Source organism: Myodes glareolus, chromosome 24, assembly GCF_982192425.1.
Source record: "Myodes glareolus chromosome 24, mMyoGla1.1, whole genome shotgun sequence".
In the NCBI taxonomy this organism is placed as follows: Eukaryota; Metazoa; Chordata; class Mammalia; order Rodentia; family Cricetidae; genus Myodes; species Myodes glareolus.
Genome location: NC_142049.1, coordinates 35,992,365 through 36,013,616, shown reverse-complemented (window position 1 = coordinate 36,013,616; position 21,252 = coordinate 35,992,365). Strand labels below are relative to the sequence as shown.

The following is a 21,252-nucleotide window of genomic DNA, read 5'->3' as shown; positions in this document are numbered from 1 at the left end:
GCAAAAGAAAATTAAATTACAGTAAAACTGATAAAATAATCATAACTGTCCACAGTAATAAAACTTACCAACAATGAGATTATATACTAGAAGAATAAAGAATTCCCACATTAGTAGCTAAGCATGGGAGTCAAAAACACTGAACAGTCGTCATGAGAGCAAGAGACAAAAGCTAAAAAATAAAAACGACTAACAAGAATGTGAGTTAAGTAACCCCCCTCCCCGCCAATCCCCCTGACAGGGTTTCTCTGTAGCTTTGGATCCTATCCGGGAACTTGCTTTGAACACCAGGTTGGCCTTGAACTCACAGAGATCCACCTGTCTCTGCCTTCCAGCACTGGAATTCAGGTATACACCAGCACCACCCAGTCAGCAAATAACTTTTATTAAAGATAAGCAGAATAAAAATATGAAGATTTGAAGAGACAGGGTTAAAAAAAAAAAGGCCCAAGACTCAACCTGTGCATAAACAAACTACTTAGCACACCTCAGTGTCTTTCATAGGTGGCTGTCCTTTACTCTTAGGATGTGCCTACATAAAATCTCTACAAGGTGTGATGACTTATGTTTATAATAGTAGCCACATTAGACTAAGGTAAGACTGACTGGGTCATCTCTCCAACCCACCATTTAGATTCATTTTAAAAGACCAGTGTGTTCTCTTATTATTCTACTTATTTAAAGCTGTATGCTTCCTTTATTTATTTACCATTTGCTCCTTTCTGCAGCTCTTATTAACATTCTACTTTTTCTTTTCATTTAAGATTGCTACCCACTTTCCTGCATCATTCTTTTTCTTTATTCACTTACTATTTCTAATTTGACCTTAAATAATTTTAAATTTTACATTATTCTTATCATTTTTAATGGTCATTGGTGCTATAAATGCTGGCATCAATCAATTTAGTTTACTTCTGTATCTTGTTTGGTTTTATTATTCATGTTCCATTTCTGGCTACGGTGAGGGATGAATACCCTACGTATTCCTGGCGGAAATACAAACTGGCACAGCTAGTAGGAAAATTTAATACAGAGGGTCCAAAAATTAGAAATAAAAAAAATCTATCCCATAATCCAGGCATACTACTTCCAATTTAAATATCTAAAGTAATCTATCCCATAGATCAAAAAGATATTTAACATGTATTTTTTCCTGATGAAAGAAAACAAGTGTAACTGGGCAAAAACAAGAGCAAAATCACAACCCAAAATTAAAAACAACATAAGAAAAGAAAAGCAAATCCCTTAATAATGGTCCTGAAGAAAATAATCTGGGAAAAATTCCAGACAAAGAATTATTAACTATTAATAATTATATTATATTTAATTATAATTATATTATTATTATAATTAAATTATAATATTATAATATATATTATTATATTATAATATATAATTATATTATATTCTAATTATATTAGAATCATATTAACTATGGTCAAAGAAAATAAAGACAAAGAGAGATGTAAAGTCAATCCAGGAAAACAAATTATGCTGGAAAAGAAAAACTTAGTAAGCCAGTTAAAATTTCAGAGGAATGTCTCACTAACACGATCATGTCAAAAACAGGTAGTCAACAATGATAGAGAAAGAGAAGCTGGGCCACACAATAAATAATATATGTAAATGAAAGGAAGATAACAAAGTTTTGTGACTGCATGGAAAATCTAAACTCAGAATTAAGAGCATAGAAAAAAAAATCAGAGAAGGCAGGAAGACTATCTTCAGTAAAGCTGCACAAGAAAATGTCCAACCTTTGAGAGCTGCCCACGCAGGTCCAAGAGAACATCAATAGAAAAAAACAAGAAAATAAATTCTCTCCAATACATTATAGTTTAAACAATTAAAACAGAGTAAAGGGTATTGAAAGATTCAAGCCAGAGTGCAATGACTCATAAAAGGAGGCCCACCAAAATGAGTATCTATTCCACAAAGACCTTAAAGCAAGAAGTGCCTGGATCAGTGGGTCTCAACTTTCCTAATGCGGTGACCTTTTAATACAGATTCTCATGTTGTGGGGACCCCAATCATAAAATTATTTTTTTGCTACTTCATAACTGTATTTTGCTAATGTTATGAATCATAATATAAATATTTGATATGCAGGATAGCTGATATGTTAACCCTATGGCAGTCACGACCCCAGGTTGAGAACTGCTGACCTAGATTCTTAATGACCATAACTGTCCACACAAAGCATTATACCAGAAAAACTACCCACAAAAATTGAAGACAAATACAATATGCATCCTTCAATAAATAATTCAATATAAATGGTCTCAATCCACTGCCCAAAGACACAAGTTAAAGGAAAACAAAGGCAAAGAAAAAACAAAACAAAACAGGTGCATGCTACAATTACAATTTTAAACATATATGCAACTAACAGAGGGGCACATAATTTCATAACAGAAATGCTAGTAGATCTAAAACCACACACTAGTCACAACACAGTAATTGATAGTGGCTGACTTCAATATCCAAGTCTCACCAACAGACAGGTCATCTAGACAAAAATTAAACAGAAACTTGAAAATTAAATGACATAAATCAAACGTACTTAACAGATTATCTGTACAACATCCATATACTAAAGAATATATATTCATCTCAGTTCATGGAATTTTCTCCAAAATCAACTACCCATTAAGACACTAAAAGTCTCAACATATATAAGAATATTGTAATAGCATGCTTCATTGTATCTGACCACAATGGAATAGATATTAACAGCAACATATACTACAGAAAGCACAAAAACCAAACAACACATTATGAACAATTAATGTGATTTAGGAAAAAAAGTGAAAGACTATTTGAAAATTCCTGAAGTGAATGAAAATGAAAACAAAATAAAACAAATTATATGGGACCTAATGAAGGCAGTACTACAGAGAACGTTTATAGAGTTTACTGCCTAATTTAAAAGGAGGAAAGAAAAAAAAAAACAACTCTTCAAATGGCTGGTCAAAACGGGCGAGTTACATAAAAAAGAATGAAACTTGATAACCGTTTCTTACTCTGCACCAATGGATCAAGGGCCTTGAAATCTGAACTGATGAACAGTATCAGACAGAGAAGGAGGCAGGGAATGTGCAGCATTCCCTGTCAGCAATGGAAAGGATTTCCTGAACAGGAGCCCAAGTGACAAATGAGACCATCTAAAGCTAAAAAGCAGAGGACAGCATTATTCAAGGAAAGAGGCAGCACACAGAATGAGAAAAATCTTTACCGAGCTATACTATACATCTGATCAAGGGCTTTTATCTGGAATATACACAGAACTCAAAAAACTAAGCACCAAGAAAATAAACACCCCAATTTAAAAACAGGACAAAGACTTAAAGAGAATACAAATGGTTGAAAGACACTTTTTAAAATGCCCGGCACCCTTAAAAATGAAGAAAATGATAATGAAAACTTTCTTAAGAGGCCACCAACCCAGTCAGAACGGCTAATGTCAAAAGAAGAAAGACAGACAGACAGACAGACAGACAGAGAGAGAGAGAGAGAAGAAAGAAAGACAGACAGACTTTAACAAATGTTGGTATGAATGTGAGGAATGGGGAACATTTACTTCTAGGAAAGAAAACTGGTACAACCACTATGGAAACTGGGGTGCATGTTTCTCAAATAGCCAAAAACAGGTCTACCATTCAATCCAGCTACACGTACACTCTTTGGTACCCCAAAGACTCCATGTTCTACTCTAGACATACTTGCTCATCCGTGTTTATTCTGCTCGACTCCTAAGAGTCAGAGCATGAAAACAATTTACATGACTATCAGCTTATGAACGGTTAAAAAAAATACAATACTTTTGATATGGAATTTCCCTCTGTATGCTGCAAATACTATTGGTTAGTAAAAAAAAAAAACAACTGTCTTGAGCCTGTGATAGGGTAGAACAAAGCTGGGTGTGGGGGGAACTAAAATAAATGCTGGGAGAAAGGAGGTGGAGTCAGAGAAGCCATGTAGGCCCGGCAGGATAGAACTTTACCCAGTAAGCCACAGCCACGTGGTGATACACAGATTAATAGCAATGGGTTAATTTAGGATTTGAGTTAGCCAAAATTACTCTTAAGCTATTGGCCAAACACTATTGCAAATAATATGGTTTCTGTGTAATTATTTCAAGTCTGAGCTGCTGGGCAGCCGAGAACAAGCAACATACTTTTAAAGCGAGGAATATTAGTCAGCTGTTAAGAAAAACAAAATTATGAGTAAATGGATGGAGTTGGAAAAAATCATTCTGAGTGATGTACTTCAAACCCAGAGAAACATATGTCACATATATTCTCTCATCTGTGGATGTTAGATTTTAATCTTCAGATATGTGTATTTCCTTTTGAATACTCACAGAGGCTGAGAAATTACCTTGAGGCTATGAGGGTGGGAGATGACATTCAAGAGAGGGTATGTAGACTGTATGAAATGGCATTAAAAAAAAATTAAGTTGGAATAATGGAACCAGAAAAGGTTAAGCTGAGGTAGGAGATAAGTGAGCAGGGTCGGGGAAAAAATATAAGGGAGGGATAACTGAAGACCTTCCAAGTTATGTGATGACCTCCTACTACAGACATCCTAAAATAATACACAAATACATAAAAAGTTTAAATGAATAACCCCAACACCTCTCTGTCTGGGACCCACACCAAGTAGTTTCTACAAACAAACAGTCAGTAGATCCCACACAAAGAGCCTCAGAAACTAGGTAGGCCAAACCCAATTTCCTCCTCCCTGCCATTAGCCATACTCACCACCCCTAAGACATTACATGACATGGTGTGACCAGAATTGTCAATGAGCTGAGACAGTTTAGACACCCCATTCAAAAACCAAAACAGTTGCCCCAAGATTAAATGCCAAATACTATTCAGCCAGTCCACAACCTGGTAAGTGATGGTAAAATCAAACAAAGGACAAAACCACACAACAAAAGGAAGACTAACTGTCCATGACTACCAAAGACCTAATTCCAGATGCCTTGGTCCAACTGCAAAAATACAAGTATAAATAAAGTGATGTTTCCTCTAGAAATTAGCACCTGCAGCATACTGTTCTCTGAGAAAAGCAACATAGAAGGTACAAAGAAAAATGACTTAAAATAACAATTATATATTCAAGGAACTCTAGGACAATGTGAACAAATGCCTGAATGAGAATCGTAAAAGCATACAGCTGAATAATGAAAGTAATTCAAGATGTTAAAAAAAAAAAAAAGAATCCCTAAAGTCAAAATGAAACAATACTGAACATGAAGAATTCAGGAAATCAAACAAAAGAGCTCAGGTGAAAAGTATGGCCACAAGACTGGATCATGCAGAAGACAAGAGTATCAGACCAGGACAAGAGAGAGAAAACTGATTACTGAGTCAAGGAAAATGGTCAATCTTAAAATTCCAGGGAACTTATGCAGGATGTGTGTATGCATGTTTGGGTGTGTGTGTGTACATACATATATATGTATACATATACACACACATATTAGACTATAAATAGAGCAAATCTGAAACTAATAATTATACAAGAAGAAACACAAGTCAAAGGCACACAAAAACTGTTTTCAACGAAATCACAGATGAAAATTTCCAGAATCTAAAGAGATACCCATTAGAATAGAAGAGGTATAAAGAACACCATGTAGGACCAAAAGGAATTTTTCCCATCACATAATAAAACACTAAATGTATAGAACAAAGGCAGAATATTGAGATCAGCAAGAGAGAAAGAAGTCACATCACAGTCCCATCAGAATAACACCTGACTTTTCAATAGAAACTTTTAAAGAACCTGGACTAATTTTTTCCAAGTTCTAAATGACCAGCAAGTCATTCCGAATCAATGAAAAGAGTTTCCATGCTAAAGTCAGATTAATGAATTTATGCCCACCAAAGTCAGCTTTACAGAAGAAACCACAATCTAGTAGGCTTTAGACTTTAGCCAAAGTCAGTTTTACAGAAGAAACGACAATCTAGTAGGCTTTAGACTTTAGATTATGAGAGTAGTTCAACATACATAAATCAATTAATGTAATACAACACATAAACAGACTCCTGATCAGAAACTATATCTTCATCCCATCAGATGCAGAGAAAGCTTTTGACAAAATCCACCATTCCTTCATGATAAAAGTTCTAGAGAAACTAGGAATACAGGGACATAACAGAACATGATAAAGGAAAAACAGAAGGCATGACAAACATCATAGAAAAAAATAGAAAAAAAATCAGAATATTTCCACTAATAGGAATAAGACAAGGATGTTCACTCTTGCTATCCCATTCAATAATGCTTGAAAATCCTGGCTATAGTATTAAAATAAAGGAAGTAAATAAAGGGAATACCAACAGCTATTTAAAGAAGTCAAATTGTCTTTATTTACAATAATATGGTTCTACACACACACACACAAAAAAAAATCAGTAACTAGCAGATCCTAAGACTCCACCAGAAAACTCCTACAGCTAATAAAAAACATTCACCAAAGTAGCAAGAAAGAAAATATAAAAACACAGCAAAACCCCGTGGCCTTTATGTACAAATAATAAACATAAACAGAGAGAAATCAAGAAAACAATCTTGACTATAATAGCCTGAAAAATTATCCTGGGATAAATCTAACTAAGGAAGTAAAACACTTACATAATTAAAACTTTATGAAATTAAAGAAAAGACATTGAAGACATCAACAGATGGAAACCCCACCCATGCTCAGGATTTGTAGGATTAATGTTATGGAAAATGGTCAACCTACCTAAATCACTGTATAGTCTCAACAAATTCATGTTAAAATTACAGCTCAATTATTCATAGAAATTGAGAAATACTAAATTCATTTGGCAACACACACAATATAAAACCAATCCCGAACAGTGAAAGAAGTGTTGGAGGTACCATCATCTATGATTTTCAGTTATACTACAAAGCTTTACTTATAAAAACAGGGTGTTATTAGCATTAAAAACAGACAAGTCAATTAATGAAATAGAAGTGAGGACTCAGATAAAAGTCTACAAAATCAGAGCTACCTGATTTTTTTTAAAGAAAGCAAACATACATACTAGAAAACAGAGAGCATCTTCAGCAAAATGGTACCAGGCAAAATAGACAGTTGCACGTATAAGAACAAAACTAGACACTTATGTCTCATTTTTCATAAAATGCAACTCTAAATGAATCACAGACCCTGACATAGCCTGAGTCTAATAGAGAACTTGGAAAATATACTTGAACTGATTGGTAAAGGGCTCCAGGAGCAATAGCGTTAAGACAGCAATTCCTTAAATGGAACTCTAGTGAAACTAAAACCATTCCATACCACAAGTGATTTCTGCAAAGAAGCACAGAATGGTTGCAGCTATATATTCAACACATGGGTATTTTCTATAAAATACTACTATATGATTGGATCAAAAGTCTATTCCATAAGGTGAAGCCCATGCCAAGAATCTGTCTTAGGGTAAAACCCAGTATCATTGCTCTGCTAATATAAAATAGCTCATAATGACTTACTGATATTCCCAGTGACCAAGAGTATCTCTCTCAGTTCTCATCAGAAAAGCTTTCCTCTGCAGGAGATGTCAATTAAGAGAGATTCCCCTAACCCCCAAACTGGTAAGCATGACATAAAATGAAAAACTGTAGAACGATCAGTCCCAAATCAGATATTTATCTAACCCCAAAGCTCAGTGATCTTTTTGGAAGATGGATTGGAAAGATGGTCAGAGTCACAGGTGGCAGACAACTTCAAGGAAACTGTGTTTTCCCAAGACACAACAGAGTAAATACACATATGAGCTTACAGCCAGCCCAAATCCCAGGATAGAGGGCAGAGAGTTAGAGATGTAATGCCACCACTAGCTGAGGAACCCTGACAGTCTACCTACAAACTAGAGCAAGCACCAATCCCAGGAATAGCTAGGCAACACAAAACTGGATTCAATGGGGGAATGAAGGTGGGAAAAAAAGTAATCTTAAAGAAGGAATGGGAGAGCTAGGAAGAGTTGAAGGTGATTGACTATATTCAATTATATACTGGATGAAAACCTCGAAGAATTTTTTTTAAGGAAACAAGCAAGTTGTAAGATAAAAGAAATTTAAATGAAATTTAAATAAAAATCCTAGTAACAGGGGTGGGTTACATCTTTGTAGTTAGCCACTGAGATCCCATAGATTATTCTTTTCCAACATTACAGGTAATTTATTGCCAATGCTCTTTACTATCCCCAGAACTAACTCTAAGATGCTACTGCTGAAAACACCACATACTTCAGTCAGTAAAGCAAAATGAAGCTAAACTCACTTGGTAGCTTGATCCCTACTACTGGTTAGCATCTGTAGTACTTGACAGCACTATGCAGGCTAGCAAAGGAGAAAGTAATCATCATCAGTCATACCCAATTCTGAATGCCAAGAGCTACAGTAAAAACTAGCTTGGCAAGACAAGTTACCTGTTGCAATAGTGGCACAAATGTCCTGAGATCAACAACCACTTTCTGATTGGCTTCAAGTTCTGCAACCTAGAGATGAAACCTATACCTAGCCTAGTACCAAGACTGACAATCTGTGGCTAGACAGGTCATAGGTACTGGTCAGAACCTACTACTATTCTATCAAATGGCTACAAAACTAGAACTCACTCCTATCAACTTACCATTGATCACTCCACCTGGCAACCCTCATAAGAACAGCTTTGTTCTTCAGTAAATGGTGATTAAGACAACTGTAGAGGATGAGTTGTGAAAAGTCATATGGCCCATAAATATAAGCCCTCCCAAGCCTCAAGGGGTCATTACAAAGGAGGAGGTGGAAAAACCATAAGTACAAGGAATATGTTTTCTGAAGACAGCTGGCCTGGTATGTATTTAATCTCAAAGCATGCACTCACTAGGCCTATATGAGCTCAAGCTAAACAAAACCCTGGCCTAGAAAAGAGGTGAGCATGAAGTCTCAGCCCTAGCTGAGGTGCTATCGCAACTGACAACTGTTGGAAATAATTATCTTTAAGAGTAACCATGCCCTAATAGAAGGCCACAGATACAAGATTATATGGACAGTAGAAATTATACTTGATGGGTTAACAAAAAAAAAAAGGTCATATATAAGGAGGGGAAGGAGAGGGGTCGATCTGGAAGATTTATGGCAGAGATGAATATCATCATGATATATTTGGAAAAGATGTCAAATAACTAATAACACTCCTCCCCCCAAAAGTCCCAAAGATATATGATAAGGGAGGACGACTATAAATAAATCAAGTGCATAAACAAAGATGTCACAATACATCACAATCTTCCGTTTCTCAGGCTTCTGAAACCTCTGGAATTCTGCCATGGCTCCTTAACTCTTTACAGTCACTCTGGATCTTACATAAATATATGCACATACATATGTGTGCACATACACGTCATGTTTAATTTGACATTTGTAGACTGGTATAAATTAACCTATGTTTGCTTCAGCCTTAAATGTCAAATGCCAGGAATAGCTGGCACATTGTTATCACCAAAACCTTTTGAATTTGGTGTTCATAAATTCTAACACTGTGAAAAACACAAATTTGTGCACCTGTTTCTGACATAAAATAAAAAATAAAATTTTAAGAAAAGATTCCATAGGTGCATTGCAAACCAAAGATTCCAGAATAGGGGTCAAGTCTTAAGAGTCTCCAGACAAAGCTAAGTGGTAAGAATGAATTCTGGAGAGTCAGAAGGCTGCAAATCCAGTTATCCTGGGCTAGCTTCAGCCCTTCACGGTCCACTCCTTCGTTACCATGGCTCACACCCGAATCTTCTATTTATATATCACTTCTGGATCCCTACAGTGACCACTGCACTTCTCCACATTAACTCCACTTATTCATCAAACAGTAGTGAGCACATGACCCTATAGCTTATTGTTCTATCTTCTAAACTACAAAATCAGACTCAATATGGCCTAACTTCCCTTTAACAAATGCAATAATAATTGCTTACTTTTTCTTCAGTTGGTGTTTTTCTAGTTATTTGACTTTAGAAAAAAAAGTCAGACAACATAAATTTCTTCTCCATATTAGAAGGCTAATCCTTGGATAAAGGGCCTACAAAGGTTCAACTGAACCAAGAGTACGATGACACACGCCAGAAAGGAAGATCTTTAAAACAGAACCACCTATGATTAAAGAGAATTCTCTACTTTAAAAAAAAATATCTGAAATAATAATTGGTGCATACGTACATACTTGGAAACGTGCCTATGTTAAACATCACACAGAAACTAAAAGCATCCAACCTTATAAATAGAGTTCACTCTGATTAAAAGGCTCAGCTCGCTCTCGCTCGCTCTCTCACGCGCTCTTGCTCTCTCTCTCTCTCTCTCTATCTCTATCTCTCTCTCTCTCAGAAAGAAAAAAAAAACACCTGAGAAAAAATCCATGGACCATGGAGCACAGAGCAAAGAAACTTGCCAAATGGCAAATATTAAAGATGTTAAGACAGTATTTCCCATACTCACAGGAGCTAAGAGCTAAGAATATATGACAGAGTAAGAAATACATTGATACCACAATAATCTTTCCATATTTCTTAGATGCTAAAAACTTTCCATACATTTAATGATTTCTACATTTTCACACAGTAAGCATTTACTGACTATTACTACATCCTTCATTAGATATTCAGGGAGCTGTAGTTGTGAACCTAATATAGTCTAGTGTGACCTAAAAGAGAGTCTCAATTGAGGGCTTGCCTACATCAGACTGGCCCATGGGTGTGCGCCTGTGAGATTTGTCTTGACTGACATAGAAAGACCCTGACTATTGTGGGAAAGGTCATTCCCTGGGCAAGTTGTCTTGGACTGCATAAGGAAGTGAGTAAGCTAAGCTTGGGTCTGCACGCTGAGTCAACAAGCAGCATTATTCCACACTTCCATGTTCTTTCAATGGTGACCTAAAACTTGAAAGTTGAAAAATCCTTTGGTCCTCTAAGATGCTTTTGGTCAGAGTATTAAATGCCAACAGCCATGTTCTGGTGAGAGCTTTAAAAAAAATCATGTTATTAAATCTTAGAAAGATAAATAGTAATAACTGAAAAGATGAGACATAATCATAATTAGACAAAGTTACCCAGAAAGGACATCTCTGACAAGACATCATCTAAGAATTCTGAAGTAAAGAAGAAAAAGATGTGAGGAACCCAAGAGAAGAAAGAAATGGTAAGTACTAGACTTAAGAAGACAAAAGTTGTAGGGTAAGAACATGAAGTACAGGATATCATCTAAATTAAAGAAGCCAGTTCATACAAGGCCATATCATTTTCTGGGTATAGTTTATGAAATGGGAAGTGTTTGAAAAGTTTTGAGAATAGAAAATATGGTTTAACAACAGCACCAAAAAAGCTCATTTACAGTTTCTAGAACAAAAGTACTAAGAAACAATGAAATGCCTTCTCGAACCAAGATGACAATGGCGCGATAAATGTTTTTTTAAGTGGCCGAATTGAATTTTGAAGATAAGTCCAGCAGGACTTACAAAGGGTTCCAATACGAGACAGATACACGAAAGATGCTTTCCAAAATTTGGTTAATAGACATGGAAAAAAAACTACTGAATAAAATTCAAAGGTCTATAAAAGAAAATTTGAGGAAAATTAAGTGTATACAAGTAACAGCCTTACTTTGGATTACTCAATTTCTGTGTGCACACATGTGCAAGCATGTGTACCTAGGCATGTGCATTTAGCAACCAGGAATCCAGGAATTCCAGACTTCATCTTCAATTGCTCCAGACCTAAGTTTTTGAGTTGGGGTCTCTCAGTAAACCTAAAGCTCACTGAACCATATAGACTAAAGAAACAATGAGTTTCAACTATAATTCTATTTTTGCCCCTCCCCCAAGAGTGGGTGAGATGACCACACTGCACTTTTTACATAGGTTCTGGGAATCGGATCAATGTACTTGTAAAGCAGTTATTCTACCAGACTCCTTAGCGTGTTTTGGCTACTTTCTTTTATTGCTGCTGTTATTTAAAGCCAGAGTCTCATGTAGCCTAGACTGAGACTTAACTCTGTGAGTAAAGGTAGCCCTACACAACCTCCCAAGTCTGGGATTCTAGGAGTGAGCCAAAATGCCCAGAAAAATATCAAGATTCTTAAAAACCCTAAATGCGCAAGCTTCTAACGTGAAGCTTTCATAAAAGCTACCTGAATACCTTCTGTCTTTCCATTCTGTTCTATTAAACTTATAGACCAAAAAAAAACTTTTTTCTACTCTTTTATGTCACCAATAAAGTCATATCAGTGTCAATGTGCACGTTATAATCCCGTATAAGAATCTCAAAATTACTTCCATTAATATTAAAGAATTTTAGTATCTCTTTACTTCAATTACTCCTTTATCTTAAGCATATTAAACACCATATACCTATGATTATGAAATTTTATCAATCTGTTAAAAGCTTTCATTCATGAAATAATAATTTTGATATATGAAAGGCACATATGTTTTTCCAAAATTTTTATTTTTATTGACAAGTAAGAACTGCATCACCTCACATACAAAGCATCTTTGCAAAGATACTTAAGATTTCACCTTTAGTGATACTCAAGAACACATACATTAACAAGTCACAACGCTGTACAATAAGTTTCTGAACTAAATTTTCCATTTTGTATTCTGTGATCACCATCTAGTCTATCACAAGTAACATTTTTAAGAGTGTCAATGTTTTTACAGTTTACACACATGAGATCATGCAGCACTTGTTTTTCTGTGCTTGACTTATTTCACTGAATGTGAACCACCATTTCCACCCACGTTTTCACAGACATAAGATTTTAGACAATTTTTAATAGTTAAAAATTACATTATCATATATTCCAAATTTTATTTATGTACCTACTGACAAACACTAGTTTATTTTTGCATTCTGATTGCAATCAACATGAAAATGCAGGTAACTCTTTCAACACACGAGTTTTATTTCCTTTAGCTATATATTCCTATAATATAATTGCTAGGTCATGGCAATTCTACTTTGAAATTTCTGAGGAAACTATTACTTTTCATAACAGATCTAATTTACATTTCCTCCAACTGTGTGCAAGATTTCTGTTTGTCATCATGAACATTCGTATTTTGATAATGACCATCCTTGCAGGTATGAGGTGTTATCTCACTGTTGCTTCAATTTGATTTTCTAGTTGATTACCGAGATTATAAATTTTCTCTCATGAATCTGAAGTCATGTGTAGTAGCACACACCTTTTATCCCAGCACTCAGGAGGCAGAGACAGGAAGTATGAAGCCAGCCTGGTCTATAGGGCAAGTACCAGGGCACCTATGGCTACAAGGAGAAAACCTATCTGGAACAACAAAAAGTAAAAACATTAGATTTTTTTTTCTCAGAAAAATCAGAAAGAGAACAAGGAAAGATATATGTCAGAGTCTGCAGAGAGTAGAGGGAAGGGAGAAATATAAACCTCAGAATAATTTTTAAAAAGTAAAAGGCAAATTTTTTTCATTTAGATACTCCTGCCATTTGGACTCCTTTTTTTCCATGTGTTGGCTACAGTAGAGTCTCACAGGAATGTAGTCCAATTCTAATTAGCATAGAGTTTACCAATTAGAGTAGCCCCAGGGATCCTCCTGAGTCTTCCCTCTACACTAGAGTTTTATGTGTATACTACCATACCCTGCACTTTTATGCTGTTACTACACTATCAAATCAGGTCCTTAGGCTTATTAGGCGAGTACTTTACCAACCTGTATCACTTCTTCAGAAGCAACTATTTAAGGCAACTTCTGCAATCAATTATCTGACTTGAATAATTCATGTATTAACTCCTCAAATGCAAATGCTTCTGTCATTTCAAGGCGTTTATCTATTAATTACATCTTTTCATTTGCAGTTAGCTTTTAAATTTGGCATAATCCCATTAGGCTATTTTTTTGTTGTCATGCCTTTTAAAAAGTTCACAAACACAAATATTAGCAAGTTTTTCCTGTCTTCTTACAGTAGCTGACAGTTGTAAAGGCTATTAACTAAGTACATAATTCATTCTTCTATTGATGCATACCCAATTTTCTCAGCTCAATATGTATTAAGCATATTGTACTTTTCTTCTTCAAGAATGGTCAGTGCTCTGAGCCAGCTCTGCAGCCTCAAGAATCCTTGACTTAGAGAGTAAGGCAATGTGGTACCTGTAGTGCAAAAGACTTGGCTTTTTTTTTTTTTTCATTGTTTTTGTTGTTTCTCTTTTGGTTTTCTGAACAGTTTCTCTATGTAGCTCAGCCTGTCCTGGATCTCACTCTGTAGACCAAGATATCCACCAGCCAATGCCTCCTGAGTCTGAGATTAAAGGGATGCACCCCATACCCGGCTAAAGTAAACCCATTAAACTATGGTGAATAATATTTATGTGTTGTTTAAATTCGTTCTGCAATTGTCTTTCTTAAGAACTCTTATTATTAGCCAATAGTAGTAGAGTTTCTCTTTTGTTTTCATAGCAGAGCAATGATTGGCTCATAAGAATAGTTTGGAAATCTTCAAAATTTTTGACTGAGCTTGGAAAATATTATTATTAGTTCCTTAAATGTTTAGTGGATTCCAGTAATCAAGACATTAGGTCTAGGCTTTATCTGGCAAGAGATTTAATTACTGCTTTAGAATCTTGTGACAGCAAAAATTTCTCAATCATGCCCATGAATAAAAGAATGTGAATGCAAAATGCTCTAATGCAATAAGTAGTCTGCATACAACACTAGCTGTAGTCTGTCCTATCCTGCTCCAATCAACGTAAGTATTACTCATTAGAGACTACTAGAGAAGTCTCTGAAAACTGCAAGCATTATATGAGGTTTCTAACTCAGCTGGCCATTCAATACATGGAACTTTCAACGTTTAGTCTGCTTCATTACTCCAGCACCTTCTTCGCTTTTTTAAGTTTTTAGTATACTCAATCCCAAATCAATTATGCTAATTAGTGTTCCACAAAACACCATTACATTTTTTTTCATAGAAAGGCACCTGGGGAGCTGGTGGTGATGGCACATGCCTTTTATCCCAGGACTTGGTAGGCAGAGGCAGATCTGGTATAGAAAGAGGAAAGCCAGGGCTACACAGAAAAATCCTGTCTCAAAAGGAAAGGCACTTGCTCTTCAGTTTCTGTCATACTTGCAGCTTTCTAGGTATACAAAATAAACTTGTTTGCTTTTTAAGAATAAAATCAACAAAAAAGCTACTCGGTTACTAAACTGTAATAAATTAAATCACATCCTTTGGGATGACTACAACTCCCCAAAGAAATTTTAATACACCAGCCGAGTTGTAGAAAATTATAAAGCTTTTATTGTAAGTAATATAAATAAAATGGTACAGCTTTTGTTTAAAACAATATGGCATAATCTCAAGATATTAAACATTACCATGATATAATAATTATAATTCATATTTAGACCCAAAAGAATTTTGGACAAGGTTTCAAAGAATAGGCCTATGCTTATAGCAGCATTATTCCCAACTGCTAACACAGAAATACCCCATTAACAGATAAACAGATAGATGGGCAGAATATAGCATATACAAGCAAGTGAAATTACTCAGCCTGAAAAAAAAAGGAAGCTCTAGCATATGATAGAAAGAAATGAACTTTGAGGATGCTGTATTTAATAAAATAAGCCAATCATTAAAGAAAAAAAGCTGTTGTGACTGCACTTACTTAAGGTAGTTAGAAGCACCAAAATTCAGACAAAAAGCAGAATCATAGTTGCCAGTCAGTAGGAATTAGGAATAATGAGTCACTATTTAATGCACACAAAGTTTCAGCATTGTTAAGATACAAACAGTTCTGATGATAAATGCCCAAAAATTCACAATAGCACTGAATTGCATAGTTTAAAATGAGAAATAGTAAATTTTCTACATTTTATAATTGTTTTAAAGTTATCATAGAAATTATATGGTCACATAAATTTTAAATATATATGTCATAGTCGGTTTTGTGAGGGTCACAATGTACATAAGCATTTAAAATGATGTAATCTGCTTTCAGTAAAGAAAATCTTGACTTTTTCAACAACATCCTTAAATAGAGCTCCATATATCTATCTTTAGCTCCTTCTAATTTCAGAATGTGTACTATGCATTTGTGCAGGTACATTAACATGTGTGGGGAGGCATATGCAGAAGTCAGTGTCTCCAACAACTGCTTTTTATTTACTAAGGCACTCATTTCTGCCAACCTACCAGCCACCTTTCCCCTACTCCAGTCTTCGTACTTGCAAGGCAGATACTCTATTCACCATGCCATTGCAACAGTCTCCTGCCTAATCCCCTGTAATGATGATTCTTTCTCCAGTTTTCATTCCTCACTGTTAGACCTTGAAAAAGTCTCAGTTCCTCACTCTTCCCTGTACTCAAGTGTCCTGCTTCAGAACCTTGCCCATAACTCTGCCTAAAAAACAGTCAAACTTCCAGCTGCTTAATTCCTAGTAACATTTCAAATTACACTTAGTTTTACCCAGTTATGCTAATTTTCTTACTATCTCCACTATATTTCTATTGCATAGCTTGGTATTCCTCTGTATTCTCACTATAACCCAACTATAGTTCTATTTAAATAATAAAAAATATTTGTTTGTGCTCTTTCAGAGAGTAGGAACTAATTCTCATGCATCTTTATATCCAAAACACAGGACCTGATGACTTAGAATAAACAGAAGTCACATCTACATAGTCTTGTTTTCATTAGTTATATTAGTCAATAGCAGGTACCAACAAGGCCAAACCTAACTGTCATTTCCCTGTTTACCCACACCTGCTCAGAGCACAAAAGCACAAGAATTGAGAATCATGTACACAATTATCTACTTACCATCAGACATCTAATGATTTGCAGATCATGGAAGCATTTGGTAAGGGGAGAAGTAGATATTTTCCAATGTCTGAATATAATTTTCATTTTTTTCTTCTTATTTAAATTTATTTTATTGATTTTTTTTTTAAGCCTAGAAGGTATTTTCCAATAAGGCAGTATAGGGCAACTTAAAACACACATAGCCTGAACCAAGTTATACTTACATTCGGCTAGCTTCAATGTCCTCAGGCCGGGATTCTCCTGGTGATCTGTAAAATGTAATTAAGGTCAAAGGTTAGTGAATTCCAAAAAGGGACAGAAATGTAAGTAGGGAAGATAAATTTGAAAGCAATATTTAAGTTCTAATGAAAGGCTTTTTTAAAATGAGAAAAAGTGTTCAAAGAACATTGTTATAACACATTTAAGGACAAACTTTAAAAGCCCAGATGCTTTAAAAAAGAAAAAAAAAAAGAAATTAGAATCATTATACTCAGATATCAAATCAGTATAAGCTATAATAATTTACAAAGTCAAACAGTATGAAAAACAAAACAGTATCTTTCTATCAAGATGTGCTGTCTGCATTAGCAAATTGATATTCATAGTCTTGAAATTAAATGAAGTGTTAACAAACTGTAACCCGGGCAAACACGCCAAGGTGTGGAATGATCACCTGATTTTGTAGGTATGTTTTACTGAGATAATTGCATGTATTGAAACACTGTCTATGTATATTGACCAGTTTTCCCTCAAAACCTAAAATATTCACAGGTTCCTTAAAAAATACCTGCCAGTTTCTACTCTAGACAATTTGAACTATGATATTATAGTACATGTAAATTGTAAGATAGTTAAATGCTATGTACCATTCTAATCATGAATACTGTGGTTCAATAAGGAAATTAGCTTTCCCTAAGAAATATTTAAATATCATCAGCATGTACGTGGAGCATTATATTTGCTAGATAATTGTAAGCTAGTTTCAGCTTTAAGAATTGCTGGTTATTTTCTTTATTTTTAATGTATTAGTTATTATAGGAAATACATACATCTAAAGCATCAAGAAGCATGCTATTTTTATTGGGTTGGAGCAGAAGGCACATGGTGAAGGAACATTTCTAAAGCTGGGCACAGCAGCACTTTCCTGTATCTCCTGTCCTCAGAGGCTAAACCGGGATCATCCTCACTTTGAGGCCAGCCTAAATTAAACAGTGAGACGCTGCATCACAAAAGTCAATTAACTTTCTAAAAAAGTCTGTTACTATGTTAATTTTTATTAATCATTAATGTGATAGGCAATGTCCCCTTTTTTTCTTTTTTTTTGGGGGGGGAGGGGGAGAATATCATTGTGTAGCTCTGGCTGTCCTGGAATTTGCTTTGTAGACCAGGTTGGCCTTGAACTCACAAAGATCCACCTGCTTCTGCCTCTGAAATGCTGGGATTAAGGTGTGTGCCAACACCTACCAGTATGAAACTCAATGTTCTATGGTGAACTGATTTTAGTACCTATCTCTATCTATCACTTCAAATTCCCCAAATGGGTAGGGAAAAAAAGATTAAGTTAAATTTCAAATTGGTATATATAAATATACCAAGACTGGATTTGTGAATTTATGACTTCAGACTTTCCAACTTAAACAAACAAACAAAAAAAAGTCTATAAAAAGGCTTATTTTGGCACATGGTTATGGATACTATTTTTAGCAAAGAACCTTAAATCAGGGCTGGAGAGGTAGTTCATTGATTAAGAGCACTGGCTGCTCCCAGAGTATCAAGGTTTGACTCCAAGCACCCACACAGTTGCTCATAACCATCTGTAAATCCAGTCCCAGGTCTGATGCCCTCTTCTGGCCTCTGTGGGCACCAGGTACACATGTGGTACACGTGCATACCTGTAAGCAAAACACTTATACACATAAAATAAATTTAAAATTAAAAAAAGAATTTTAAGACTTACTAAATTACTTTTAGCATCAAAAATTCACTTCTTTGCTAGACCTTCAAAATAACACTGCAATTCATTTAGATTCCAAGTCAGTAAACACACACACACACACAGAAAGAGAGAAAAAAGCACGTTTGATTAAAAACAGATCCCAAAGCTCAAATACTTTAGATTTTCTTAGCAGTGTATTTATAGTTTCTGTTTAACACAAAATTACACAGGAACTGAAACTGCGGCTTGGATGTGATAACAAATGCAACACCCTTCCACCCTCTCTCCACGGGGAACAAGCACATCATCTGGGTATCCCAAGACTGTTCCGAAACTTACATCCTATACAAAACGGCTAGAAGAGCTAAAACAAGATGATAACCCATATAGACTAGCTAGCTCATTTTTTAGTGTGCCCCTCCAACATCCAAAATTACAGTGTCAGGTAAAGCTCACTTGCAAAATAAAATAAAAAATAAACGTGTTAGAAATGACAAAGGCAAATTCGAACTTGTTAAACAGATAGAAAGCAAAATGTTTGAAATGAATTGGAAAAGCAATTTTTTTTAAAAGATTAGGAAATGATGAGGAAAAAAACACAGGAAAAATGTAAGACATGAGGGAAAAAAACATGCCTCAGGAGAACATTACAGAACTATTGCAAAGTTTCAAGATCCGAAAATAGTCTATAGAGCAAATATATCTTCAAAGGGCCAACTATAGCTATTTTCCCAACTTCTGTTCCCTAAACAGAATATGTAAACACCAGTATCACAATGCCAAAAAAGTACTCTGAGCGTGTAGGTGTGTGTATACATATATATACACACACTAGATCTCTATTTAATGTCTACATATATCAGAGCAAGCCATTAAACACTAGTAAGCCAAACTAATAATTTAAGACAACCTAATTGAAAGAACAGAGTTAAAAAGGATTCAAAGATTATTATCCTAAAACTATTCTCAGGACTCTCAGACACAGCACAGGCTGCTTTCATTCAAACTACAGTTTTATTTCAATCAAAATAAAAGTAAATATACACAACAGAAAGATGTTATTACTAACTGTGTACATCTGACTAATGTCTGCTTTCAGACTACTTCAATAGTATTCTAGGTAAATTACTAAAACATACCCTAAAACTAGAATTAACTCTCAAGTACCTACTAACAAACCCAAAGCTGTACTTTGGTTCTTAAGGAGCTTATTGTTCCTTTACTGCCAACACTTTACAATTAAGAACATAGTATACACTTCTAGTTTACCAAATTCAAAATTTAAAATGAACCAAACTTTAAAAAAACAGAAACTAACCCAATTTATCCTAAAGTTTGACAGAATTAAAAAAAAAATGAAATTGGCAAACTGAAACATACCTAGTAACACTGGAGAAGACAGTCTTAAAAGTATCAACCTGAACGACAGAAAGGGATGACAATGCACCCAAGTAACCTCAGCAATGCAGCGTGAACTAGCAAATACACCCTTCTAAGGATATAGAGCTGCACCTTTAACACCATTGCAGACTAACTTTACTAAAGATGCACCTCTGGAGAGGCATGTAAACTTCCACCACAACAGAAGTACACTTACAAACACTAATCAAGGCATTTTCCATGTATTTCCTAAAACGTCTACAGTGCAATCTTCACACGTTTGAGAAACATTTTCTATACAGAAAAACAGGTCTTTGGTGACTACTTATCTTCATGAATAAAAGGACAGGTAAGAAATTCACTCTAATAAGTATCTTCAAAAGGATCTTAAATGGAGAAATAGCTCAATTCTTAGGTCCTCTATCTTAGCAATATCCCTGCCTCCTATGCATTGCCTTCATTTATACAGCACAAATTCACTTTACAATGACAGCCTGTAAAGACTGTAGAATAACATTCAAAGTTACCTTTTACAAGCTGTGGCCATTCGGGGACATCAGGGTGGTAACAGCTCTGAGTCACTGATTAAAAACAGGTTGTCACACCAGTCTAGTTGCTAACGTGATCTGAACGGAGGCTTAATAATTCTAACAAATTAAACAGACCTTTAGTTAGAACACTAGCATAAACCCAGTTCACTGTTCAAATCATAATCTTCAAAGCTTCAAATCAGTTGTCAACATAAAATTTGTTAGAAGAATACTTATCATAGGAAAACCTTTATGAACTATTTTTCCAGTATATTGTTTTCTTAAATGATATCTTCACTTGAGAAAATGAGGTACGCTCTCAACACAAAACCCAGAAAATTTTAAATCATCTTGTCAGCAACTTAAAAATGTTTGGATTTAGGGGTATTTCAGATTCTGCATTTTCAGATTAGATATGCTTAATCAGTAAAGTCTATAGAAACATGCCAAAATCTGAAAAATTCTTAAATCTGAAACACATCTGTTACCAGGCATTTCTGAAAGAGATAATAATCCTTGCTTTTCAATGTTTATATGGTTTACAAAGTACAGTGATCAGCAGTACCCTTAAGT

At 35.1% G+C, this 21,252-nt stretch overlaps 1 protein-coding gene across 2 annotated transcripts in view; it reads right to left on the bottom strand.

The window, feature by feature from the left end:
• Ube3a (ubiquitin protein ligase E3A) overlaps positions 1-21,252 on the bottom strand; it is an 81,690-nt gene that overhangs the window by 44,967 nt on the left and 15,471 nt on the right. The window contains exons 3-4 of one of the 2 annotated variants that reach the window (XM_048434725.3): positions 20,677-20,796; positions 17,058-17,102 (exon numbers count right to left, since the gene is read on the bottom strand). In XM_048434725.3, coding sequence (XP_048290682.1) covers positions 17,058-17,102; positions 20,677-20,696 — 65 coding nt within the window. In that variant the 5' untranslated portion in view covers positions 20,697-20,796. The remainder of the gene's footprint in view (positions 1-17,057; positions 17,103-20,676; positions 20,797-21,252) is intronic. The other variant, XM_085682693.2, reaches the window with a different exon arrangement.